The sequence below is a fragment of the Amphibalanus amphitrite genome, unplaced genomic scaffold (genome assembly GCF_019059575.1).
Source record: "Amphibalanus amphitrite isolate SeventyFive unplaced genomic scaffold, NRLGWU_Aamphi_draft 000204F_arrow, whole genome shotgun sequence".
Taxonomy (NCBI): Eukaryota; Metazoa; Arthropoda; class Thecostraca; order Balanomorpha; family Balanidae; genus Amphibalanus; species Amphibalanus amphitrite.
Genome location: NW_024881699.1, coordinates 445,197 through 473,100, shown reverse-complemented (window position 1 = coordinate 473,100; position 27,904 = coordinate 445,197). Strand labels below are relative to the sequence as shown.

The 27,904-nt window shown below is 47.5% G+C and overlaps 1 protein-coding gene and 1 long non-coding RNA gene across 2 annotated transcripts in view; one reads left to right on the top strand and one right to left on the bottom strand.

The window, feature by feature from the left end:
- Positions 1-8,415: 8,415 nt before the first annotated feature.
- LOC122384967 (protein sidekick-2-like) overlaps positions 8,416-27,904 on the bottom strand; it is a 39,866-nt gene continuing 20,377 nt past the window's right edge. The window contains exons 3-7 of the mRNA XM_043372836.1: positions 23,775-24,227; positions 22,987-23,110; positions 19,448-19,623; positions 10,461-10,642; positions 8,416-8,433 (exon numbers count right to left, since the gene is read on the bottom strand). Coding sequence (XP_043228771.1) covers positions 8,416-8,433; positions 10,461-10,642; positions 19,448-19,623; positions 22,987-23,110; positions 23,775-24,227 — 953 coding nt within the window. The remainder of the gene's footprint in view (positions 8,434-10,460; positions 10,643-19,447; positions 19,624-22,986; positions 23,111-23,774; positions 24,228-27,904) is intronic.
- On the top strand, positions 25,361-26,640 carry LOC122384949. Its single transcript, XR_006257123.1, has 3 exons — positions 25,361-25,577; positions 25,864-26,044; positions 26,342-26,640. It is a non-coding gene; the product is annotated as an uncharacterized LOC122384949 (long non-coding RNA).

The following is a 27,904-nucleotide window of genomic DNA, read 5'->3' as shown; positions in this document are numbered from 1 at the left end:
AGACTGTTTGGAGCCAACGAAGGAAGGAATGAGTGAGTACCTACTAAGTTGAAGGCATTAATTTGGTTCAAAATGATGATGCAGATAACTTAGTTATTTAAATCTAAATATCTTATGACGAGAGCGATTGGCATTTTTGGTATGCAGTGTTATTCATTGAAAACAGGTTGGAGCGTTTAAGTCTTTAATTTAGTGGTCGCCGCTTACTAATCATGCGGCATACACGCCGCACATAACCGCCAATGCCGCAACACAGCTTAGATTTCAAAGTAAGCATTTAGTCTCACCCGGGGAAACTGTGGTCAAATCTCCCATTTTTGGAAGCCTTTCATTTTTGGAAGGGCCTTCCATAAATGGGTATGCATTTTCCAAAAATGGAAGGCTTCCAAAATTGGAAGGCCTAATCTCAGTGTTCCAAACTGTGATTCCCATCCTTTGATTTAAGTTACGGCCTCTTTAAATGTATAACATTAATAGTTGATTTTGCCATTTATGATCGCGTATTTACAAATTGCAACCGAGCTCCGCCGTGGGGTAAGGTGGGCAGGGGTTTTCGCACTACGGCTGCGGTTGAACTACCGTCTGTGGTAGAAACTTCAGGATGATGGCGCGTTTCATACGAAATCTGGCGCAATGTTTATTTGCTTCTGAGCTTGTATTGTTATTGCTGTGAACTCTCGAAGTGGGAGTGTTTCAATAACAATTTGTGGATTATTTGGGTTTCTTGATATAAAAATCGAATAATATTATGAAACATTGTGTGGAAACTGCAAATACTGATATTATCAATTGCTTAGTTTGGGAATTGATACACATTTTGTAGAGGTTTGTCTGGCAAATGGTGTAACAAACATCAAGCCTATCATGATCTGAAGCTGTTGTAACAAATCGAAATTGCTTTGATGTTTCATATTACCTTGTTGGAAAGACTGGAGCATGGTTCAAGATGATGTGTAAAAATTCAAGATTTGTGCAAAAGCTTATGACTGAAGAGCGAAAACTTCTATATGATGGCTCAGTCAAACGTGGAAATGGACGACAAAAGTAGAGTTCCAACATTCCAGCATGTGAGAATAACTTCAGAACTTTATAGTTCTTGTAGCATTGCATTCTTCTTTTGCACAGTTCTAGGTTTTGTTAGGGTATTTCAATTTCAATGTGTCAGTTGAGATATAGGTGGATTGCAGACAAAATTTAGAATCATTGCATGGTAGATAGGTACTTGTTCGGTAAAAAGGTATGTGATGAATGCCAGGAGAAAGTTTTTTATGATTAAATGTATGTTCATTGTTGTACCTACAAAAATGCAAGCTTACCAGCACCTAGTTTGGCTAGTTATTGAATCAAATCGAAAGTATTTGCTATGAATGTAAATATGTACCTGCAAAGTATGTCAATAAATTTGTGTGATGTTGACCAGAGAGCTGTATCATCTGGGCATTTATGTTGCTTCTTACATTAGGTGTTAAGCATAGTAATTATGGATGAACTTTGTGCCAATATCTTCAATTCACAGTGTATGTAGCATGTCTACAACCCTCACTGATCCTGCTATAGCTATAGGCATTTGACTCCAGCAAGACCAAGGGCATGAACTTCACAGTTGCACAACCTTTTTCATGTACCACCAGTCACTTTTTTCATTAAGGTGCACATGGCAGTGTACACAATAATGTGCAGAGGGCCTACACAAAAACAACATGATTAGTGTGCACTATGATGCACAGCATTGTACCCTGATTAATTGAATATTCTGATCACTCAACAGTCAGAAGACCATTTTTGAATGTCACATTTACTATACATCACTTGTCAAACAAGAGCATGATGACACACATTTTGACAAGCAATCATGGTAATATTCCAATAAGTTGGACACCTCCCTGGGCATCATTTTCCAGGAAGGTACCTCTGCAGGTGTTGTGGTAGGTTAGGTTGAATTGGGTTAATTTAGGTGAAGTAAGGCGGTTAGGATCAGGTCAGACCGTAAGACCTGATCAGGTTGATTTTAATCTTTCATTCTAATTTGACATAGATACCTATTACCTATGTTTTTGCTCCAGACTGAACTTCATTAGGTAATGAGTTCATTTTGTTTTGTTTTTTATCTGTCTTGTTAAATGTGTTTTTGTCTCTTATGTTTTGCCCCATAGGCAAGGTTGGAGCTTTTCCAGGAAAGGTGGTGCTGGTGGGGCAAAAAGCTGTCAAACCTGCAATGCTCGGTTGATAAGTTAGATTATGTGCAACACTGAATCAATTCTTTTAATTACAGAACTAACATTTTGAATTACACAGACATTTCAAAGCTCCTCAATGCAAACAACATACTGGTTTGCTAAGCTACGAAGTTCTACAAATAAGCAAAAGTTGGAGGGGTAGAACGCTATTTTTTCTCTGACAGCTTCGTAACATGTTACGAAGGCACTAAAACTACTTCAGTACAGGGTGTAACGAAATTATCCGGACACCTATTTTTTCGCCATATCTGTTTGCACAGTTTCCTAATCCTTTCTGATGTTAGAAGTGGGATTGGGAATATTGATGAATACGTGCCTCTGCTATCGGTTTTCAACTCAGCAGTGACCTGACCTTGTCATGTGACTGTTGCTCTGAGTAGGAGTCGATTCACAGACGGGTTCACATGGTAGTTTTCGTCCAAGGCAGTTGCGAGAAAGGGATACAATCTCTCCTTTCGTGGTAAAATTGCATGGCGGCATCCACGGCGTCATGAGCCAGAAGCTGGTCTGCCAGCAGCTGGACATCAGCAGCAGCCAACTGCACATCTGCCTGAGGTGTAATAAGCTGGGACTTTGGTGGCAGACTCAGCCCGGTCGCGACCACAAAAGCCGCCCTTTGTCAAGTGGTGAGGAGAGTCATCAAGATAGCGGCAAGGAAATGGCACCAATCAATCCGCAAATTGACTCGAATTCTTACCAAGTCAGATAATAAGAGATCCCATATCATGGTTTACCGCTACCCGCCCTTTAACTTGGTTCTAGTGCCCTTCAAACTGAAAAAGACAACGAAACTGACGGGAAAACAACCAGTTCACCACCTTTCGCCTCACGCCAGATCGCGTCCACTGGTTGAAGAATGATAAGGGTGAGGTGGTCTGGTTGGATGGGTAGCCGTTCGAGCTGTATTATCCTTTGAACCGTCAAATCGGCCATGTATGGGCGGCCAGCCGCTCGAACTTGCTGGCCTTCGCCGCCGTCAAACATCCGGATAATATCCAGAACTGGAGCATGTTCGGCTGCCTAGCGATCCTCCAATAAGACATAGTGTCACATAATACCGCCATCAACGTCAAGAATTACCGGGGAAACATACTGGCCAATGAATAGTCGGAGGCGCTCAACCAGACGGTATAGGAGGGCTCGGTTTCTGAACGCGCACTGATGCCTGATTCAAGCCACGCTGTCTTCATGCGGGGCGGCGCGCTACTTTTTCTACTTTTACTTTTTCTAAGTCCCTAAAAGAATGGGAAGTGATGCCGATAGAACCTTCAATCATTCTGGGCTAACGCTTATGACTTGGAAAAAGTCGCGATCCCAATTCAATCGAAAACCTGTGGGCTCTTGTTCAGGAGGTGACTGAAGAGACGCCCGCCACAAGCACCGCCCAACCGCAGGCACAGGTTTAGACGGCGTTGGTCCGCATCAAAGCCAGTGTGCTGGAGAATCCATTGGCTAAAATGCTCCAAAACATTCGCCACTGTGTTTTTATGAAAGGTGGCTAACTGGCTACATGCTCAGTCAAAATAAAAAGTACCAGAATGTTTTGCTTTTTAATTACAGCGGGAAGAAAGATGTCCGGATAATTTCGTTACACCCCCTGTAATGTTCAAATGGTTGCTAAATTCGAAATCAGCTCCAAAAACTAGCCTAGAAACATGTTAAACTCGCAAAGTGAACCGAGGTCATCAAAGGTCATTGAGCTGACCTGACCTTCATGTGACACCCACCCTAATGCATGGGACCAGCATCATATCACATGTTTCAACGCTTGAAACCACGTGAAGACTGCAAACGCGCGGCTAATGCGAGCCGACATACGCCGAATCGCGATTCGGGCCAAACATGGTCTCGAGAAATAGGTCACAGGTAAAAGGTCGTTTAGGTCAGGGTCATGAAATTTTCAGGGTAGGAGTAAAATTGATAAAATCGGGGGTATTGAAAGTTTTGTCGCGATCGGACAGTTTTTACGCGAGTTACTCACGAAAAACCGATGGGGTCCGCTCAACGCCTCCCCCTATACGGCCGAGGGAAAAGCGCAACCAAAAAGGCAAAAATATGCACATGCGATAACCTATACTGCGAAAAAAGTGCATCATTTTTAACGTCGCTGACAAATTGTAATTACCCCAAGCTCAGGCAGATGAATGGTAGAAAATACCCCAACTGAAATACACTACGGCGGAAATAAAATACCCTACGGCGGAGCTCGGTTGCAATTTGTAAATACGCTTTATGATCATTGATATAAGGAGAAGCAGCAAGTGCTAGTGTTGGTAATACAGGCATGCTATGTCAATGTACATAGTGATATAATAGCATGGTGTCCTGGTGCACTGCTCTCTTTTTCTACTTCTAGAGGACACATGGGAATTCAGAAGAGAAAACAGGTGGTCAATAACCAACCATGTTGAAATTCGGTCATGAGTGGTTTAAGCTAATGTTTGTATCTTGCTGTGATCAGTGATTCGCCCGGCCGCCGGCTGAGCTTCCCGGCCGACGCGCGGCCGCTGTATTGCGGCACAGCATCACTCGCTGGAGCGGGGCTGTGCGGCGCGGACTCGTGCAGTGATTGGTCGGCTGCTGACCACGTGATTGTGAGGCGAGGTCGGGTGAGGGCGCGCCGGCGGAGGGCAGTCGCGCAACGGTCCTTGCTGCGGCTGGGTGTGTTGGGCTCTCGAATCTATATCCGTTTGCGGGGCGTTGGCAGGCTCGTCTGTGGGCAGTCTGTCGGCGTTCCCCGCGGCGCATATGCGTTCGAGAATCTAAATTGGAGACTACGTCTGTCGGCTAGCCTCCACCCCACACCCATTTTGTCCCGACCACCAAAACACAGCGCCATTGATGCGGCAGTTAAAACGTGAACGTCTGTGGGCTGATCGTCTGCTGCTATTAATGGTGCTGTATTGAAATTAACCATTTAGCGTGCCAAGTACGGGCGCTCATAATTATACGGCTGTGAGCCTATTAAAGGGTTGGTAATTGCGGGGTAGCGCTCGAGCCTATCTCGAGTATTTACTTGTACCTATTTAAGGATCGAGTCGGCACTGTGGCCGCATCTGTTTATTGCGATTGGCGACTCCTGAAGCGCGGACGGCAGGGTCACTGTTTTCTCCGGTGTTTAGAGCTGGGTTTGCCCGGACTTTGATTAAAATACATCCGCTTGGTGTATTTATAACTTTTTTTTGGGTTTCATTCGCTACGCATTCGACTTGGAATCGCAACATAGTCCTCCGGGCCGGATCATTTATTCAGTGGAGGACACAGTCCCCATGGCTACCGGACATTTAATTTGTTGAGTCCACTGGGTAAATTGATGGTTTGTTTTGAACATACAGTCCACTTTGTACTTTGATTTAGTTCCCATTTCACTCAAACATGGAGGAGCTACTGGCTGCTAGGTCGCGTCTCCGCACAAAGGCTACTAAAGCGTGCAACGATCTCCGAGCCTACAGGGAGGGAGATCGGAAAGCGCTAGACCCGGATCAGCTTGCCCTAAAACTCCACCACGTGGAGAAGATCCAGACTGAGTTACAGGGCATACAGGTTCAGCTGGACAAACAGGGTCAAGCCGATGAGACAAATCATGTTCAGACTCTGGAGGATGAGGCTTTCCTCGGTTCTCGCCTTTTGACTCGCCTCGAGAAGGCAGAGGAGGCCCAGTTCAGGGCAGAGTCGATGAAGGCAGCTGGTAGCGCCGATTTGAAATCATCTCTCACCGTGGCGATCCCCACATTCGATGGTGATGTGATGAGATGGCCCGAGTTCTGGGAACTGTTTTCGATTGCTGTGCACGACAACCAGTGCTATGCCAACGTGCAGAAATTCGTGGTCTTAAAGTCGCATCTTGCCGGAGCGGCATTGAGGGCCATCCAGGGCATCCCAGTCACGGGTGACGGGTATGTGCAGGCGGTGTCAGCTCTGAAAGCGCGATTTGACCTCGAGAATGTGCGACGGGAGACTCTCTTGAAGGAGCTGATGAACATGTCATCAGTCCGCTACGGTGACTTGAAGGCCATGCGATCCTTCATAGATCACCTGTCTGCGCACACGAGAGCTCTCAGCACTCTGGGTGTCTCCTCAGAGAGCCTATCCAGCCTGCTGCTGCCCATGGTGAAGGGCAATATCCCCGAAGACTGGCGTCTGGAGTGGGCCCGGCGATCGAGTCACCACTTTGATGACTTCCTGGTGTTTTTGAAGGAGGAAATTCGGGTCAGAGAGCTTGCTAGGGGCCCGAATGGTGAATGCTCTGCTGTTGACCCACCAGCAACGTTCTCGGTGACCACCAGAGACCTCGACTCTGAACACCTGGCCAGGGAATGTCTGGGCAGTCCGTGTGCTGAGCGTGGCCGCCAGCATCACTCGCTGTTGCATGATGCAGAGTTTGCGGCGCAGCGCTCGTCCTCACCTGTCTCCGAGTTGAGGCCTGACCCTGAGCCACTGCCGCCCACTGAGCCTTCTGCTTCGGATACTTGTGCAGAGGCTGAGACGCACGGTGTTGAGCTGCCCAGCCGTCACCGATACAATGTCAGCTCTACAGGAAAGAGCTTCTTGCAAACCGCTGCTGTTGTGGCAGCAGGTCCCAATGGCCGCACGCCGGCACGTGATTTCCTTGATGGAGGATGTGACGCCTCCTATGTCAGGAGCTCCCTGGCTCAGGAGCTGGGACTACCTGAGAAGGGCTCCGACACATTTGTCTGCATCGGGTTCCATGAGAGAACCGAGCAGCCTTGTACCAATGATCGAGATCAGGTTGACCTTGAAAGTCGTTTCGGTGGACCGTCAGTCAAACTTGACATGATGAGCACAGACGTGCTGTGCTCACCGCTCCCAACTGCTCAGCCACCTCGGTTGCCGTCTGAGATCCAGACGGCTGATGATTTCCGGGGTGGTGAGGTTGACGTCCTTGTGGAGGCTGATAACGTGTATCAGGTCGTCCCACGGGATCAGTTGGAGGTTGCTGACGGGCCGAGAGCCGTCGAGACGATCCACGGTTGTAAAGGTGGAGACAATGGTGGTCCCCACATGAGCCAGTGCGTTCCAAGTCGGCACGATGCTGCCGACCTGGACGCGAGCCCAACTGGCATCGGTGATACCGAGCTGAACGACTCTCGCTCCAACTCACAACTGATGTGGGGTGAGAAGCTCCATGAGCCGCCCCCGATCTGGGGCTCTGACGAGAGGCCGACATATGGCCGCCGCTCCCGGCCGTCGTGGTGCCGTGAGGCGCCCTCGATCGTCGCCCCCCGACCCATCCCGTCGGTGCAGAGGAAGCACCCCGGCGGGATCTGGCGGTGGCATCGGTGGCGCCGTCGACGGCGGATCCACCGCAACGCGCCCTTTTACATTTGACCTTCCCAGATATGTCAAATGGAGGTTCATCCCTGAGGCTGCCCCATGGTGGGGAGGCTTTTGGGGGGAGCTTCGTGGGGCTGAAAAGACTGATTAACCAGAAGGCGATGCCCTGAGGCAGCCAAAGTGAGCCCACGAGGCTAGTGTATTATTAGTTAAGTTAGGTTAAGGTTGGGTAAAAAGGGACAATTTGTGAGGGCAAATTCAGTCTGGCGGCTGAATCTGTGGCCATTTGGCAGTGGCCCTGTTGCCATGATTGCCTTGCTTAGTGACTTTGTTTCCCCTTTATTTACGGAGTGTTTGTTTCTTTCTTATTTTCAGTGTTTCCCACCGACCGTGCGTCCAGCGCTGCTGGACCCCCGTGGCTGCCGCGCCGTGCTGGGACCCACCGGTGCTGCAGCTGGGCGTGCCGCGTTTTTCGGCACGTCGGAGTGACCGCCTCTCTGCCCGAGGGATGCGGCGGTGCGCCCGTTGCTGCTGGGCCTGCGTGGCTGGCACGTCGGTCCCGGTGCTGCGTCTGGAGGTGCCGCGCCTTTCGACGCGTCGGAGTGATGGCCTCTCCGCTCGAAGGATGCCCGAGCGGGCGCCGAAGCCTCGGAGCGCCGATGGTGTCGTCGCGGCTAAGAGGACCATGCGAGTGAAGCGGTACTCTCCCGAGTGAATTTGAGTGGAAAAAAATGTGGTAACCCCCATTTTTTGGTGGGGAGAATGTTGAAATTCGGTCATGAGTGGTTTAAGCTAATGTTTGTATCTTGCTGTGATCAGTGATTCGCCCGGCCGCCGGCTGAGCTTCCCGGCCGACGCGCGGCCGCTGTATTGCGGCACAGCATCACTCGCTGGAGCGGGGCTGTGCGGCGCGGACTCGTGCAGTGATTGGTCGGCTGCTGACCACGTGATTGTGAGGCGAGGTCGGGTGAGGGCGCGCCGGCGGAGGGCAGTCGCGCAACGGTCCTTGCTGCGGCTGGGTGTGTTGGGCTCTCGAATCTATATCCGTTTGCGGGGCGTTGGCAGGCTCGTCTGTGGGCAGTCTGTCGGCGTTCCCCGCGGCGCATATGCGTTCGAGAATCTAAATTGGAGACTACGTCTGTCGGCTAGCCTCCACCCCACACCCATTTTGTCCCGACCACCAAAACACAGCGCCATTGATGCGGCAGTTAAAACGTGAACGTCTGTGGGCTGATCGTCTGCTGCTATTAATGGTGCTGTATTGAAATTAACCATTTAGCGTGCCAAGTACGGGCGCTCATAATTATACGGCTGTGAGCCTATTAAAGGGTTGGTAATTGCGGGGTAGCGCTCGAGCCTATCTCGAGTATTTACTTGTACCTATTTAAGGATCGAGTCGGCACTGTGGCCGCATCTGTTTATTGCGATTGGCGACTCCTGAAGCGCGGACGGCAGGGTCACTGTTTTCTCCGGTGTTTAGAGCTGGGTTTGCCCGGACTTTGATTAAAATACATCCGCTTGGTGTATTTATAACTTTTTTTTGGGTTTCATTCGCTACGCATTCGACTTGGAATCGCAACAAACCAGGAGGAACACAGCTATAGTCTTGACAAAAAAAAAATGGTTTAAACTATCCCTCATATAAATTGAAGATTCACGCTCCTTCCATAGAAAGTAACACGAAAAACGGCGCACCAACGCCTATTTAATTCGTCCCATATTCCGGGAAAACATTGAAAAAATGACGAGACCTCTACCCAAATGTTCGGCAAAAGCCTTAAAGGGACCCTCCCACCTTAACATTAGTTTTGAGTTGAGATAGCCAAGTTTGCGGCCAGGCTCAGAAACCACCATTTATCCTGGTCGCAACCCCCGCAGCTTTATGGTGTTCAAGAAATTTCTTCCCTTTACTTGCAGGGTGGGACCAGCGTGGTCCCTATCTCTTAACCATTACGGGAATCTGATGACGTCATCAGGCTTTCGAACGTCCGTCATTAAGTTTGACTAAAACGTTTTGTAGCACGCGGTGGTATATGCTGCTTTGCGCGCAACAAATGCCGCACTTTTAAATAAAGTCGCTAGGAACAGCGGAGATCCCAAAAAGTAAACAAAAGTAAAAGTCTAATATCTTGAAAACCGGTGAATATTTTTCGATGAAATTTGGTAGAGATTCGTTTTTGCTCTTTTTGAACCGAGCGACATCACTTTCATGCCAATTCATTAACTTTTTTGAAGGTGGGAGGGTCCCTTTAAAAATTTGAAATCAACCACGCAATATGATAATAAATGCAGAAAACAGCAACAAATACATGTTTTACTCGCCACTACCCTCCCGGGGCCCCCGCACTCCGTCCCGACAATTCCGCACTGTAAACAAAGTCGGCGGTATCAAACAAGCATGGCCCATCACTAAAGTACTTTTAAGGATATTTACTTTTCGTTTTTGATGCTTTTTGCTTACAAAATGTTTGATATAGACTTATAAAACCATCGATTGTGGGTAAATCTTTGTCAATTTTCCACGACTCATTACTTTGAAAAATTACATAAATTACATCCACGCTAGGATTTAGACATCCACGCTAAATTATGTACACTTCACTATGGCGAATTGAAAGCGACCAGGGGCGATAGTCGCATTTTCCTCATCTTCGGCGGAAATCAGTAAGCTCCAACATATGCGCAACATTTTCTATATTTGGGTACGATGACGTCGTCAGCGTACCCATTTTTGGAAGATGCGTACCCAAGTATGGAAAATCCTTCCAAAAATGGAAGGCTTCCAAAAATGGAAGATTTGACCACAGTTTCCCCGACTGTGGTATCTTTCCATGTTGTTAAGTATAACCCTGCCGGACGAGCCGCCGGCTGCTTACCGTGGCGTTCTGCTCTGTGATGAACAGCGTGTGGTTGGTGCTGACTGCTTACCGTGGCGTTCTGTTCCATGATGACCAGCGTATGGTTGGCACCGGTAGCCGGTGCGCGGTAGGTCAGCTGGTAGCCGAGAAACTCTCCGTGCAGCGTGCTGGGATCGGCCTGCATCCACGAGAGCTGTACCGAGGCGGGGCCGCGACTGACGGCGCGCAGGTCACCCACCGTGCCGCTCGGAGCTGCGACACAGAGAGGGCACCCAGTGTTACGGGTCGCCAGAGGTTAGACAGGGTCAGTGGGCAGCAGAGGGGTCAATGGAGGTCAAAGAGGGCCAGCAAAGGATATCGGAGATCGGAAGCTTGGAAGAAGTTACTGGAGGTCAGAAAGTCAAAAGTACTCACTCTATAAGTCAAAATGCTAAAAAAAAGCTCAAATGCTGAGGTCGCCCGTAACGTACAGGCACTGGGCGGTCGGCTACCACCAAACATTTTCTTGGTTTTCGTGGTTCACTTTTGTGTTCCAGCATCTTTGGTTGGCATTGTTTGTCTAGTAAGATAGTCAGCTTGTCAGTTAGACGCCAGATTTGTGCCAATTCCTTACCCGGAAACTAAGATGGATAGAACAAAAAATAACTTTCAGAGCCTGAAAACCCTGTCCAACATGCTAGGAATGTAAAAGAAACATTGTTACTCAACGTGACGAATATCTAACTTATCTATAAAGCGAATACCTAAGCTCGTATGGTTGCTCGGAATCAAAAATTTCTTCAAAGCCTTTTTTACAAAGCCTACTAATAGGTTTAATTAAGTTCAAATACGACATTATCCAAAAATGCATACCAATAAGTAAAAAGTTACAAACACCCTTTTAATGACCTAAATTTGCTCGTGTGCCGGTCTTAGTGTGAGGTTTCAGTAGTATGTAACCCCGCTGACCGCTCGGACGGCGACGCCTGGCCCGTATGTATGCGCTGTATGTGTGTGCGCGCGCTGTGTGTGTGCCTTGTGTGCCATTGTGACGCGGCAATTGATTCGGGCGACGGCCAAAGAGCGGCGACCGCCAGCCTGTTGTTGGTGTGTCACCTGATGGATGACCGGCTGGTGCTCGGCACCGCCTCGTCAGGTCACTTCGTGGCCACAGCACACGACAGGCGGGCCAACAGACGGGGGCAGTCAGGCGCGACCAGCAAGTTAACCAGGCGGGACCAGTCAGTCAGTCAGTCAGTCAGTCGGCCAGTCAGTCAGTCAATCCCGTCAGCCAGCCAGTCAGTTAGTTGAGACCAGCAACTTAATAGCAAGTCAGTCAGCCATACGGCCAGGTGGGAGATCGGAGAGTCATGCGGGCGATGCGAACAAATAAACGGACGAGTGCGGACGGGTGGACGGACATCCCGTGTGTCAAACAGCATTATCCGAGTCTAACGACCCAATCCACCGGCTCACACGTCAAAAACGTAGCATGTCACGCCTCGCCAATCGAGTCTAACCGTGCCTGTCGGGGCCCGTGACTGCAGTTAACCGCTCGCCGAGTCCACCACACGCCAGCCTGTACCCCGTTTCTCCATATCGCCGGCTCAGTCCATGCGTACACCGAACCCACTCACCATTACCAAGCCGGCAGTGTCCCAAAGTGCGCTGCACTTGGCACGGTCGATGCGAGGGCTGTTATTCATCAGTAAAGTGCCATTCGACGGCAGTGGCCATCGCACTATTGTGTCTGTAGCGTCACACTGACTGCATAGCTCTAAGGTCGACACCGAACGATGTCGTGCTCGGTGTAAGGCAGCCCCACCCCCGCGCATTCTATTCGTGTCGACAATAGCAAACTCACCTTCCAGTTTAACAAACAAACTGATCATAGCTAACACGGTAATTGAAAGAAAGTGTTTGAACACGTGAAGGACGGTGTTTCCATAGTGTAATAAATAACAAGTGAAGACACTTCACCAATTTATAATGCAAACTCGTGTAACAACTTTTCTTCACCTGGGAGTGGGCTATGTAGCTACTCACGCTGCAGTATGACGTAATAAAACGTCATAAAACGTCACTTCCTAAATCATTGAACGCTATCCTCGGCCTACATCATCGTCTTCCATGCCCCGTCATAATGGATTTTTTAATTGACTTAGACATGAAAACCCACGTTTTTTATTCCACTAAACGAAGGTAAATAATCCCAGTTTCTTACAGAATGCCTTGGTGGACACAAAATCAGAGGACATCGATGTGCCACAGCCCGATGAAAGTCCTTCTCGATCTAAGTGCGCCCCAACATGTTGAACATCGTATCAGCATTCACTCTATTCCGTAACGTTACTCTCGAGAACCCACTGTTTTTATTGCATGTATGGTCGCTTACTGAATACAATGTGGCAGAACCGGTATGAAAATATTCAAAAACAGAGGACATCATAAGACCACCGGCTCCTAAAAGTGTAGGGTATTTTGACAACGTCCCTAAAATATTACCCATTTTGATCGGTCCTTTGATTGACATGGACTCGAGAACCCATGTTTTTTATTACATTTAATGAAAGAAAATAATCATATTTTCTTATAAAATGCGTGAAAATATTTAAAATCAGAGGACATCGATGTGCCACAGCCCGATGAAAGTCCTTCTCGATCTAAGTGCGCCCCAACATGTTGAACATCGTATCAGCATTCACTCTATTCCGTAACGTTACTCTCGAGAACCCACTGTTTTTATTGCATGTATGGTCGCTTACTGAATGCAATGTGACAGAACCGGTATGAAAATATTCAAAAACAGAGGACATCATAAGACCACCGGCTCCTAAAAGTGTAGGGTATTTTGACAACGTCCCTAAAATATTACCCATTTTGATCGGTCCTTTGATTGACATGGACTCGAGAACCCATGTTTTTTATTACATTTAATGAAAGAAAATAATCATATTTTCTTATAAAATGCGTGAAAATATTTAAAATCAGAGGACATCGATGTGCCACAGCCTGATGAAAGTCCTTCTCGATCTAAGTGCGCCCCAACATGTTGAACATCGTATCAGCATTCACTCTATTCCGTAACGTTACTCTCGAGAACCCACTGTTTTTATTGCATGTATGGTCGCTTACTGAATACAATGTGGCAGAACCGGTATGAAAATATTCAAAAACAGAGGACATCATAAGACCACCGGCTCCTAAAAGTGTAGGGTATTTTGACAACGTCCCTAAAACATTACCCATTTTGATCGGTCCTTTGATTGACATGGACTCGAGAACCCATGTTTTTTATTGCATTTAATGAAAGAAAATAATCATATTTTCTTATAAAATGCGTGAAAATATTTAAAATCAGAGGACATCGATGTGCCACAGCCCGATGAAAGTCCTTCTCGATCTAAGTGCGCCCCAACATGTTGAACATCGTATCAGCATTCACTCTATTCCGTAACGTTACTCTCGAGAACCCACTGTTTTTATTGCATGTATGGTCGCTTACTGAATGCAATGTGACAGAACCGGTATGAAAATATTCAAAAACAGAGGACATCATAAGACCACCGGCTCCTAAAAGTGTAGGGTATTTTGACAACGTCCCTAAAATATTACCCATTTTGATCGGTCCTTTGATTGACATGGACTCGAGAACCCATGTTTTTTATTACATTTAATGAAAGAAAATAATCATATTTTCTTATAAAATGCGTGAAAATATTTAAAATCAGAGGACATCGATGTGCCACAGCCTGATGAAAGTCCTTCTCGATCTAAGTGCGCCCCAACATGTTGAACATCGTATCAGCATTCACTCTATTCCGTAACGTTACTCTCGAGAACCCACTGTTTTTATTGCATGTATGGTCGCTTACTGAATGCAATGTGACAGAACCGGTATGAAAATATTCAAAAACAGAGGACATCATAAGACCACCGGCTCCTAAAAGTGTAGGGTATTTTGACAACGTCCCTAAAATATTACCCATTTTGATCGGTCCTTTGATTGACATGGACTCGAGAACCCATGTTTTTTATTACATTTAATGAAAGAAAATAATCATATTTTCTTATAAAATGCGTGAAAATATTTAAAATCAGAGGACATCGATGTGCCACAGCCCGATGAAAGTCCTTCTCGATCTAAGTGCGCCCCAACATGTTGAACATCGCATCAGCATTCACTCTATTCCGTAACGTTACTCTCGAGAACCCACTGCTTTTATTGCATGTATGGTCGCTCACTGAATGCAATGTGACAGAACCGGTATGAAAATATTCAAAAATAGAGGACACCGTAACAGTACCGGCCCTTAGATGTGTAGAGTATTTAAACAAAGTCTGTATTATACGAGTCATTTTGATCGGTCTTTTCCTTCACTTTGACTTGAGAACCTATGCTTTTTATTGCGCGAAATGAATGAGCTTCATCACATGTTCATTGTTCCTATTGAATGCATTATAATATGCAAAATCAGGGGACATCGATGCGTTTCAGCCCGGTGAAATGCCCAGTTGATGAATAGCTGTTTGGCCCATTTTAACACTGCGTCGGCATTTACACAGCATCCGAACGATATGCCTGATAAGAGAGCATGAATTCCTAGGTATTGCGAGCTATGTATGCATTGGTGCCTGTCCAGTGTTCATACGCTTTACCCATTGTGGCATAAAGAAGACATTCTTAGCTTATAAAGATATGTAGTAAAAATAGGTTTTTGGTCTTCTCATTATTTTTAAGTGGTATTACATTTCAAGTTGCGTGTAGAGGGATTTATTTTCAGTGTTTTGTCGTAAATAAAAGTGAATTAGCTGTTAAAACCAACCTTATATAACTACAAGCTTGGATAGTAGTTTCTTGGATTAGAAGTTTTCACTACAGGGATGAAACTTTTGCACTACAATGACGAAAACGTCATCAATCGTCATCAGATATCGTTAATTTTCTGAAAGAGCACTTCCGGCAGAAGAAAACGCATTACACAAAATAATCGAAGTGTCTTCACTTGTTATTTATTACACTATGGTGTTTCGTTTCATTTTTAAAATGTAGGTATGTTTGACTGATGCACTGTCATTCGCTCACATTCAGAAAACATGTCTAGCAAGTCAATCAGGGTTTACTTAGGACACACAGTCAGCCGAGTTAAAAAGTTACTCTGACCAGCCAGTAGGATCATACAAGCTATCAATAAAAATGTGCGGTGGTTTTTCTTTGCTGATGTTGAACTATAGTGCTGGCGCTGGCCCATAATGCCAACTAAAGAAGCTAATGAATCGATGATACAAGCTTATTACAGTGAACCCACTAGGTAGGCACTAAATGTTGCAAATAATATTGCTACGTGTAGTTCGTATGGATGTCTATTGTCTAGATTGCGTTACAACTGCATTATTTCATAGATACTCATCACTAGAAAGCCAGCGAAGGAAAATCGCAGGTAAACGTCACAAAGAGCCATTCTAAAGCGCTGGTAAGCGTTGGGTACAGGGTCTGACATTAAAAACAAAGCCTGTAGCTGATGTCCTTCAGTAGCCTGTGAGAAGCTGTCAGCTGTCGTGTTATCTCCACAATCACAAACTTCGATAGCTGCTGCGCGAGGACACCATAGAACAGTGGCTGGGAATGATAGCGACACACCTATAAGCATTGAGCCATTAGGTGGGGTGCTTTTGTTCCACATAAACGCAGCTGAATATGTGTAGTTAGTTGGGCAACCAGCATTCATGGCATCCGATTGAAAGAGATAGTCGTTCGGCTCGTCCCGCCCCTGGTGGGTAAAATGCTTTATAGAATGTTATTTTACATGCATAGAAAATGGATAATTTTTCTTCTCTTTAATTTTATCGTTCTTATTCAGCCTGGATTTTAATCAGCTGCAATAGCAAAGGACAGCGAAAATGATTTCTCCAAACCATCAAACAGCGAAATTCCTGTTGATCTGATCGATCTGACCATTTTTGGCGAGGACCTAGCCCACCAACCGATGACTGACGGTGGAAAACAGACAGCTGTTTTATGTCAATGGGGCGCTAACTCGACCCCAATTACGACACGGGACGGATCCACTCTGGGATCAGAGATGGGATGGATGGCAGGTGATTAAAACTCCATGCAACAAAAAGGTGTTAAGGGGCTGAGGATTGAGGAACTAAAGGAGGAGGACACGCTTCAAGACACAACCAGATGGACCAGATGAACAAAACTAACCATGCTCCGACTGCTCAATATAAAAAAGGTTGTGGAACTAGCGGAGTACCTACGCCGTAAAGTTTGCAAGCTTCAAACGCATACAAAGACAGTACAGGAACTTGAGTAACATTCTGAAAGTTTGGGCGTCAGTTGCATTAGATTACGTCATAATTCATGCTGGTCCATTCAACAATATGATGTGAAAATGCTTCCTTCCATCCCGGACAACAAATCACCACCTTGCCGGGCAAATTAAGCTCCAGCTAGGCTCGTTGACAGATATTTGACATTCCCGTCGGAAAATGTCGTTGCTGAGTCAAATGAATGTCAATTTAATGAAAATGGCTTCTAATGGAAACATTGTTGACATAACGGAAATAAGTTTATCAAAGAGGAGTTTCACACAACACAAAAAAGAGGCAACATAGTTAGAGGTACGATAAGCAAAAAGTGTAGCATGTATGGTAATAATGCGCCTGCAGCACCTACATAGCTTGAAAATGATGCACCGAGATGGAATAAAACACGTGTTGCCTTAGCTTTCCCTTACACCAACGGTGTTATGGCCTCCGCGATTACAACGAATCATGCGGGTGGAGCTAAAACTGCTACATAATCTGAATGTAGGTCGTCCGTGCGGGGCAAGGAAAAATGAAATAATAAAATAACAGCATGCCACTGGAATAATTGAAATCCTTCCCGTGTGTCATCCAAGGTACATCCATTAATTTCTTTACCTGCATTCTTAAAGATCATCTGTTACGCTGTACTTATCTGTGCGTGTATAAAAACTATCACATAAAAGGCATAAACCCATTGACACCCACAAAGTGACGATGAATGCACACACGGCAGACACATAAACTTAACGTGACAGGCGGCGCCTTGCGACTGAAGCACGGTGGCAAACGAGGAGCTATGCGGTGGCACCATGGACATAGACGCTAAATGATGACTGGTCACGGAAAGCAAGGACTGTTTGAATACCCGTTACGGCACACTTAACTGCCCAATGAGTATGACGGCAAAGAGATGCAAAAGACCAACCATTTTGACAGTATGAACTTATCAGCATATGCTGATGAAATAATGTATTATTTCACTTGATGAAAGTGTCTTTCTTGTGATGATGACACTCTCTCAATTCTATTAAACGGTTCATTTGAATTAAAGGGTAACATGTGTGTACTTTTCAGGGTAGAATTAATAACTATCAACCAACCACAAAATGTTCCATTACCGAGCCCTTTAACCCTCGCCGGCACAGGGGGGGGGGGGGGTTGATGCAACCCCCTAAGGTTTTTCGCGAATAACTCGCGTAAAAAGCGGCCGATCGCGACGAAACTTTCAGTACCCTCGCATTGATCAATTTTACACGTTCCCTGAAAATTTCATGACCCTGACCCCAATGACCTTTGACCTGTGACCTCTTTTCCGTGACCATGTTTGGTTGAAATCGCGATTCGGCGTATGTCGGCTCGCATTAGCCGCGCGTTTGCAAGCTTTTCGTGGTTTCAAACGTTCAAACATGTGATTTGATGTTGCTCCCATACATTAGGGTGGGTGTCAAGGTCACCTGAAGGTCAGGTCAGGTCATTGACCTTTGGTGACCTCGGGTGACCTCGGTTCACTTTTTCGAGTTTTACATGTTTCGAGGCTAGTTTTTGAAGCTGAATTTGAATTTAGCAACCATTTGAACATTTACGAAGTAGTTTTGGTGCCTTCGTAACATGTTACGAAGCTGTCAGAGGCGGTTGACACGTATTACGAATACCCGTCACAACCCCTACCGGTTGACCTGACCTGACCTGACCCGACCTGGTCTAAATGCTTAAAAACATCATCTCTGATCAAAACTAACACGATATTCGTGATCAGCACCCCGGAAAACCACATGGCAGCCACACTTTACGACTTTCTAACAGGTCCCGATTTTCCCGGTTTTCGGGTCATTGACCTGACCTGGAAGGTCAACCAATGACCTAGGACCTTAAAATTGGGTATCATCGGCTTCGTCTCGTGACGGGCAACACGCTCGTTTTTTCCGCAAAGCTCTAGCTCGATCAGGGGCCAAACGCGAGGGGGGTCGTACCAACCCCCAACCCCCTTGTGCCGTCGAAGGACGCAAAATGGCCTGTGCCGGCGAGGGTTAAGGTGTAAGAAGGACAAGAGCACCAGCTGCTGCCATCAGGGCGCACTGGGCGGGGCGCGGTCCAGTTCCCACCCTGACAGTGTCACCTCCCCTCCGATACGTCCGCCTCCCCCTAGCCCGTTTGTAAAGTGATCCCATGGAATTGGAACGTCTCTGCAATGGATGGGATCGGTATGTTGCGGTCACGACATTTGCATCGGAAATACGGGCGATTTGGACTTTGTCCCACTCTGGCCAACTTGGCTGGTGGCCGCCTCCTCAGTGCTATTTGTCCAGCGGTCTGAAGCCGCCCCGGATGAAACACTAGTCCCCAATCCAGGCCCCTGATCGTAGCTTCACGGCCGGCGACGGCTCAGCTCTCCGCGAGCGCTGCGTCGATGCGTATGTGCGCCGGCACGGTGAGGGGACGATTTTGGGAGAGGTGTCCACGATGTGGTCTTGGTGTCAATATGTCTTGCATGGATACCTTCTCAGACTACTGTACTTGTGAAGCACACACCTATGAAGGTAATCCAAAAAGCGTAGCGAAATATTCGTGCAATTGATGCTAAGGCCGTTATTCAGTAAAAATGAAGGCAATTGCTGAGTTTGAAAGCTGGCAAAAATAGGCAGACTCTTTCCTTTTCTTCCTTTCTCGTCCCTTCCGAGATCCCCCTCCCTCCCTCCTCACTCCCTCCCTCCCTCCCTCCCTCTCCCTCTCCCTCTCCCTCTCCCTCTCCCTCTCCCCTCTCACCTTCTCGTAGCGTGTTGACCGGGTAGGAGGAGGGTCCCGGCCGGCCGGCGCCCACTGCGTTCACCGCAGTCAGACGGAAACTGTAGACCGTGTACGGACGCAGCCCCGTCACCTGGTACGTGGTGTGGTTACTGGCCGTGCGCAGAGAGCGGTCCCACGGGCCGCGCTCCGTCTCCCTGTCCGAGAGCAGAGAGACGTCGGTAAAACAGACAAATGAGACATAACCATGACAGCAGGAGACAAGTTAAAGTGTACCGATCAGTGGATACCAGTTATTTGAAAACGGAGCTTCTCTTTCCACAACAGTCGGCAAGCATCGCCGTCTATCCGATCCAAAAGACGGCAGGGGGGTGAAGTGAACGGCATTACAGTTTAGACTGTACGATATAAAACATGACCGTGGCTATTTATTTAGTCGCGTTTTTAAATTTTAGGGTCAAGTTAGTGAAGCATATGTTGTTTTTTTTTTGCATTACAGACCCATTTCATCTTGCATGTAGCATGCTTGAGGGCATTTTTTAAATGCAATTGGCCCTTTGATCTTGGCTCGACCTTTCATATTGTTGTTCTCGTGTGTTCATAAATATGCAGTTTTCAATTTAAAATCACTTGGATTCTCAAGAGCAGAGTTAACAAGCCTCTCTCGGATTAATCAGGGCCACTGTAAAATTATTTGTAAGTCGGAATCAGCCAGTCAGCTGTAAGAGCGTCCAACTCGACAGAAGATGCTCGTTCGGTTTAGCCCCATTGAAGAAATCACTACCTACTAACATCACTCTAGCTCCGACTTGAACTGCAACATATACATATGAGGTTGCATATGAATTTAGTGTCATAGTGCAGCCGAGCCCCGTAAGTTAGATTATATCGCACTGCAGCCGAACGCTGTGAGATAGACTGTACCGCAGTACAGCCGAACGCCGTAAATTAGACCGTACCGCAGTGCAGTCGAGCGCCTGTTTGTTAGACTGCACCGCAGTGCAGCCGAGCGCCGTGAGATAGACTGTGCCGCAATACAGCCGAGCGCCGGGGAGTTAAACTGTGCTGCAATACAGCCGAACGCCGTAAAGTAGACTGTACCGCAGTGCAGTCGAGCGCCGCGAGATAGACTGTGCCGCAGTACAGCTAAACGCCGTGAGACGGACTGTGCCGCAGTACAGTTAAACGCTTCCGCCAGCCCGAGATTCAAAGCACATGTTGCCAACCTTTCCTTGTTTGGGACCGAATAAACATGCCACAGGCTCTAATCAGTCGATGTGCATTGGTCTTTCTCTATCAAACAATGCTGCCCTGTTCTCATTCCGTCCTGCCTCTCCAGCTGCGATTGTTGTACGGCTGATGGTGGCCTGTGACGAAAAAAAGTGTAACAGAACCCACGGAAGGCGGGTGGGTGACACAAGAAGGACGTCCGGTACAGAAACGGAGCCGGCTGCCTAAAAAATACCTCGCTCTGAGGCAACGATTATTTAATAGCTGTTACTTCGTTCATGCAAAACGTTCTGTTATAGAAGTCTCGTTCTCTCACTAGATACCTTCCTTGCTATGCTCATTTCCTTTTTCAGCTAATACTCTACCTCCGTTTCTCAGACCGGTGCCTTCACCCTCAGCTCAACAACTCTGAGCCTCTGCCTTCCCTTTCAGTCTCCTTCTGGCCTCTATCAGTCCCCTCCAACCCCCTCCAACCTCTCCTTTTCTCTCTACCAGCCCTTCTCCGCCTCTATCCGCCTATCGCTGCTAGGCCCTCTCCACCCCTCTCTATCAGCCCCTCTCCACCCCTCTCTATCAGCTCTCTCCGACCCTCTCCACCCCTCTCTATCAGCCCCTCTCAGCCCCTCTCTGCACCTCACCAGCCCCTCTCTATCAGCCCCGATCGGGGGCCAGATCAGGCGGCACCGCACTCCGGCCGGCCGCTTCATAACCTGGCACGGCCTGCCAAGTGGTCGTATAATTAAAGCGCTCCGCATATATAAGGCGCCGGCGCGAGTAAGGCGGCAAAGGAGGCGGTGACGCCGGCGACGCAATCCGCCGCGCCGGATTCGCCGCCTGACGGACGAGCGCCGCGCCGCGAGTGTCTCGTCAGCGTGCCGCAGCCGGTAATGGGACGCAGCGCAGACAAATGCGCCATGTCAAGTCCGTTGTTGGCGCGTCGCAGCGTATGAGTTAGAGAACAATAACAGGGAATTTCATTTATGGAGATAATCCTCTTGTTTGGAGTTGGAGAGAAAAGAATGGTGGTATAAGAATATGTGAGTCTGCTTTTGAGTTACTTTTCAACGCGGCTTAGAAAGAACGGATTGTGCAACATCCCAAAGGGCGCATAGTAATTGGAAAATGGGAGAATGGGCTTGTTGCTAAGCTTGTTTATTACGAAGTAGGACATAAACAAATTAAAGCAAAAGGAAGGCTTCCGTGATTTCCTGCCCTTCCTGGGGCGGACTTCACATTCACATCGTATTTTTGGAGAGTGTTTTGCATTAAGGACGTTGGTATAAATCTGTCGCCAGGATTCCACTAATTGAAATAAAAGGTTCCTTATTTGGTGCGGGTGCGCAGTTTATCTTTGTGACAGATGGCTGAACTCGGAGTGGTAAGTCATTTCCTTCCTGGGAGGAGAGAGAGACAGAACCGGCGCAGAAGTGATAGCGACAATGCGGCGACCAGGATGAATGTGAATCAGGAGGGTGATTAAGTACGAGGGTAGAAGGCCGTCATGAACAGGCTCGTTATTGTGTAATCAGCTATTCTGTTGTCACGGATTCGTTTTCTTTTTCGAATTTTCGCTAAATGTTAATTAGTCATGACGGATTGATAAAAATTGACAGTAAGAAAGCTTCAGGGAGCGTTCCAATGAATAATTGACACAGTGCGTTACGGCTTTGAATACAATTTTCCCTCCAGACAAGTGTGATCTATGACAAGATAGGTGTGATCTCCACATTAACTGTTCCTGATCGGAAGTGACAATGACAACGGGATCACCGTCAAACGGTGATCGAAATCACATCGACCTGATCAACTGCATTCTCCTTTCCCTTTTCATGCCTCATCTTCCATTCACCCTTTGGCACATTCTCACGTCAGGCCACTACACCCTTCGACGCAAACCTGCAGTTCACTATCGGCTCAATTCCGCCTTAACGCGCACTTGTCCATGCAAACGCGCCTGCCTATCAGAATTCCAGCGGCTCGGCCGGGAGCGCCGACGATCCTCGGATAGTCCTCAGCCCTCGGTCGTCAGCTAAAGATCTGCGCGTGGGCCACCAGCCGCGCCGGCCGGCCGGCCGTCATCGGGTTTTAATATCGGCTCACTGCGACCGACCGACACTGAGCGCAGTTTAGTGGGTGTCGCCGTGGCGTCGAGACATGACAGAGTCGGAATGATGGTGATTGTTTCTAGAGGAGAGAGTTACTGGAATCGGAACGAGCATCGAACTCCCAGGTCTTGAGGATACATTGATGATGAGCTGTCATGAAATCCATGAAGATCGGGTACTTACATACATAATGAACTGGCGACTAATAATTAAATGTCTACTCACCTGACGTGGATCAGGTAGTGCAGCACTGGGGAGAAGTTTGTGCGACGAGGGTGCGTCCATGAGATGTTGACTGTTCGTGACGAAAACGACTGAATCAAGGGGCGGCCGGGGGCATCCGGCGCGTCTGCAATAAAAACATAAACTTAACACAGCGCCACACAAATGGAGAGTCATCATTTGCATGTAGGTACATATCTGGATATATGGAAATAGCGAACGCATGAAGTATGCGTTTAATGCTTACCTTGGGCATCAAAAGCAGAAAACACAGTTGCGTTATATTTGTTCAGAGTCCAAAATATCTAGTTCTAACTATAAAATGGTTACTGAATGAATTTTCCATCAAACCAATCATATTTTAGGTTCTGGAAGCAAAAAGATGCGAGACATTCGACCACACTCTAGAATATAATCATTCCGTTCTCTCTAGGGTCAGGGTTGCCGTAACGGTAAGCGTTCCGATCATATTAGCTGGGACTGGGAGAGGCAGGCTTACAATGACTTCGTAACGTCGCGACTCACGAGACAGTTAGCTGGTCCTACAACACCCACCGGGCACCGGCCATCCGCCCAGTTCATGCCAGTTTCTTTTGCACAATGCAAGAGCAACCCCAGCCATTCTTCTCTACACCCGGGTGTAGAGAGGGGTGCACCCCTATATATGGCCTTGTTTATATAGATATCTTATTCCGAGCCCTTCTCTTCAACACCAGCCGTCTCAGTTCCGGGTGGTTTCCCGCGGTGTGTGACCTTTAACCTTCCCCTCGCCATTGAGCCGCACCACTCACCTTTGACCTCTAGTCTCACGGCTCCCTTAGGCTGTTGTCGACTGTTGACCAGACAAAAGTAGTCGCCGGTGTCAGAGGCGCGGGTGGCGTCAATGAGCAGTGCGTACGTCGTCTCGTCCAGCCGGAGCCGCGGTTTGTCCGGCGTCACCTCCTCTGCTGTCCTGTCTCCGACCCAGGCGTAGGGCCTCGTCTCCGCGCCGCGCTCCGAGGCCCCCGACCGCCCGCCGGCGGCGGCGGGGGCGGGGGCGGGGGCGGCGGGGGCGGGCTGGACGCGACCGTCCCGGTACACGATCAGCTTATGTGGTGATCCGTCAGCACCGACACTGGGTCCGCAGCGGCGACACAGCCACGTCAACGAAACGACGAACGGCGACTGGCCCAGCCCGGGACAGGGCAGCGTCACCGGGTCCCCGGCCAGCGTCTGCACAGTGCTGCTCTCCAGATCCCGGCTGTCTGCGGCACAGAACGACGGACAGGAGAGTCAGACATGGAAGCCGGACAGGAGAGACAGACACGGACACCAGGGGACCCTGGACAGGGCTGGCAGACGCGGACACCGGACAGGAGAGTCAGACACGGACACCGGGGGACCCTGGACAGGGCTGGCAGACGCGGACACCGGATGTGAAGGTCAGGCGGCCATCGGACGGAACTCGGACGGAACAGTGTGTCATTCATGAAGCTTACGAATGAGGTTTATGTATATAGCCAAGCCAACTTTACCCATTGCTCAGGGCTTTCAGATAGACAGACACCTCACACCACCGTGATCTTGGCTTCCTTCGTTCTTTTTTTTTTTTGAAATCATGAGAAGAGAAAAACGTTGGACATAGTAACCTCGGAAATGGAGTTCAATGTCGGACAGTTGTTCCACTGAGCGGCCGTCTCGGGCGGATTTTCGTTCATATCTGGCGTGCAGCTGCGACGCACCAGTGCTCATCGTCGCTCCCGCGGCGGATCGTCACTCAAATCCTACCAGATATTGGATCTCATCTGAACTAAAGTCTCTCCCTCCTATCCGATTATTTATTCTAATTCGGATTGTTCTTTAGTCGTCGTATTTTCTACGTTTTGTTAGTGATGATAGAATAAGAATAGCCTCTTTGACTTCGGTCATAGATAGAGGACGGCCACTACGAAGTAAATAAATAAATAATGAATAAATGATCTTTTACGTTCTAGACGTCCTTAAATAATATGAAGCATACATATTGAGATTGCATAAAAACAGAATATTTAATTTTTCCATGCAAATTAAATGTTAATTCATTTCCATGGAACTTGTGTCATAAAGCTAGCACAAACTTTTAATGGCAGCTCGGAAAATGGTTTAATGGCAGCACAGAAATTCGATTCGTCATGCTTGAAGGGAAAGCGATTTCATACAGATGACAATCAGAAATATAGAGTAACTTAAAAATACGGCATAAAATCAATCAGGATCGTCCTTTTTTCAGCCCATACCTTAAGCTCACCATGACTACATAACCAAACATTGCACAGCAAGTGCACGGTGAAGAGCTATCTACATGCACGAGCTATCAAAGTCTTTTTCCTTAACCTAGAATCGACAGCATGAGATTCTTACTGAGAATATGCATGTGCAATCATATACGCAGCTACAGGCCGGGCCGTGGGCGCCATGCAGCTGCTGGGCCGTGGTCGTCATAAAAAGGGTCTGGACCGCCACGTCTGCCAGTGAGTGGAGGACACATACCCTCGGAAGACGAGCCACCGCAGCTGCAGCCATGGACCGCACACTGGCTCTGACGATTGTTCTGCTGTCGATAAGCGCCTTGTTGAGTACGTGAATGCCTCAGTGTACGAATATAGAAAATGGTGATAGTGAATTTGCTTTTTGAATGTGATGAAAGTGAATATCTTATATTTTTGTGATTGATCTACTGAGACGGTTTACATTAATCAGGGAGATACCGTTACACTCTTACATGCTCGTTGCTGAACTTATCTTATGAATTCAATCTAAAGTCACTCTCAAAATATCTCTTTGCGTGTATTTTCGCTTATTTTGGCACGGCAGGCATTCTTGTAAACCATCACTCAGTCTTCCTATTTCGACTGTATCCAGGTGCACTGAGGGGCCAGCCGACCACAGAGAGCCCGTTTCAATGCACCTCCAAAGATGGACTGTTCCCTGACCCCGATGACTGCCACGGCTTCTACGAGTGCAACGATTACATTCCGTGGCACTTTGACTGTCCCAGCGGCCTGGCCTGGAACGACGCCGCCCACCAATGCGACTACGACGCGTGAGTAGCTATGAAACAGCATTAGTACCGACGACTGACTATTTACTTTGCTTTGAATTGCGATAAAAAACGAAATATCAAAATAATGAGATATTAATCGTTCAGATGATTTCAGATCACCTCGCGAATCAATCACCTATAATGCGTATGAATAATAAGCTGATAAATTCATATTCAGACCACGTTTTTAGCTCGATTTGAGTTGCCGGTGTCGCTGTGTGTGACGGTGCACTGTCAGCCACCTGCGACTGTCCCACGGGAGGCCGCGGCTGAGACGCTCTGCTATCTGCTCCGCAGAAGCTGTCCATAGCAGGGCCAGCCTGCTGGGGAGGGGCCCAGCTGGGGTCACCTCCGGACTATCTGCCTTCTGGGGCGGCCGGCCGAGACGGTCAGGGGCACCTACAGGGACAAATGTCGGTGGAAAAGCGCCAATCGACGGATCGTGATCAGATGACGTCTCAGGCTGGTGTGTTTATGCCTGATGTTTTGTAAATATGACTTTAATGCAAACTGCATCGCATAATGATGGTGCTGTTGACAAAAAGCTGAAAACCAATGTGGCGATGTGTTGATATGTGAATATACATAAAATTATGTTATGTCTAATTATGACGTCTGTGGTTTGGATGAGCTCTCGAATAACTCGCGCCGTGCTGGTGGTCTGAGTTTTCGCATGGCGTGCTGGGGGAGGAGCGCTTTTCTTTACCACTTTTCCCGTCTAAATCGGCCCCTCGGCCACGTAGCGACACACGGTAAGCGGCAATCGAAAGAGTGTCAAAAACAATGAGGAAAATACTTCATCTCCTTTTAGTTCATGTCGAAGGTCAGGTCGCCAGAGGTCATCGAAGGACAAATTTTGTCTATTGCAAAAATTTTCAAAACACCGACACCTAACTCGGGAACAAATGAAGCTACAGCGCCGCGAAAAAGCACATTTGATAGCTCTTTAAAAGGCCTTTCTCAGCAACGTTTCTGATTTGAACTCAGCTTAACGGTTTTAGTTTTTGCTCCAGAGAGCAAAAACTAAAAATATCCGTTCAAAAAATATGCAATAACTTTTCTCTCAAGAGAGTCACGACATTCATTTTGCCAGCATCGTGTTCCTCACGCCAAAACGCGTCGAATGAACTGTAACTTGACCTTGAAAGGTCATTTTGGAAAATTTGACCTCAGGTCAAGGTCATGACCTGACCGGAAAGGGTCATGCTGCATATCAGTCGATCTGTATCGTTGAGCTGAACACGTATGAGGTGTTTCCACCGCTCTAGCACGTCTCTATCAAAGTTTAAGAACTACTGCTGACCTTCATTGACCTAGGCTGAGATGACCTCAGGTCACAGGTGTACACAGAGGGGCCACAGGTGCAATTTTTATATTCATTGTGCCATTTTTACCCTTAACATGATGTTTGAGAGTGTTTAGAACGACATTCTTCCAAAAGAAGCGCAGTTCATTTTTCTCTCATTGAAAGGAGAGGTCGCAAAATTGACCGGATCTTAAAGTGACCGTCCCACCTTAACATAAGTTTTGAGTTGGGGTAGCCAAATTGGTGGCCATGGCCTGCAAATACCGGTTTGGGCACTCACAACATCGAAAAATGCTTTAATTCGGAGATATGAAATTTCAAATTTGCAGTTTTCGGATTCTAAGGGGCTAATGCATTGGAATGTCCCCTTAGAATTTGTGACGTCAGCAGAGATCTAACGATTTTTAAATCTCAGACTAAAACCATCGTTAACACGTGGTGGTATACTCTGCTTTGCCCGCAGCGTCTGCCGCACTTCGAGGCTGCCAAATTACTGCTTCCAAATAAGTAGCTAGGAACAGCGGAGATTCCAAAAAGTAAACAAAAGTAAAAGA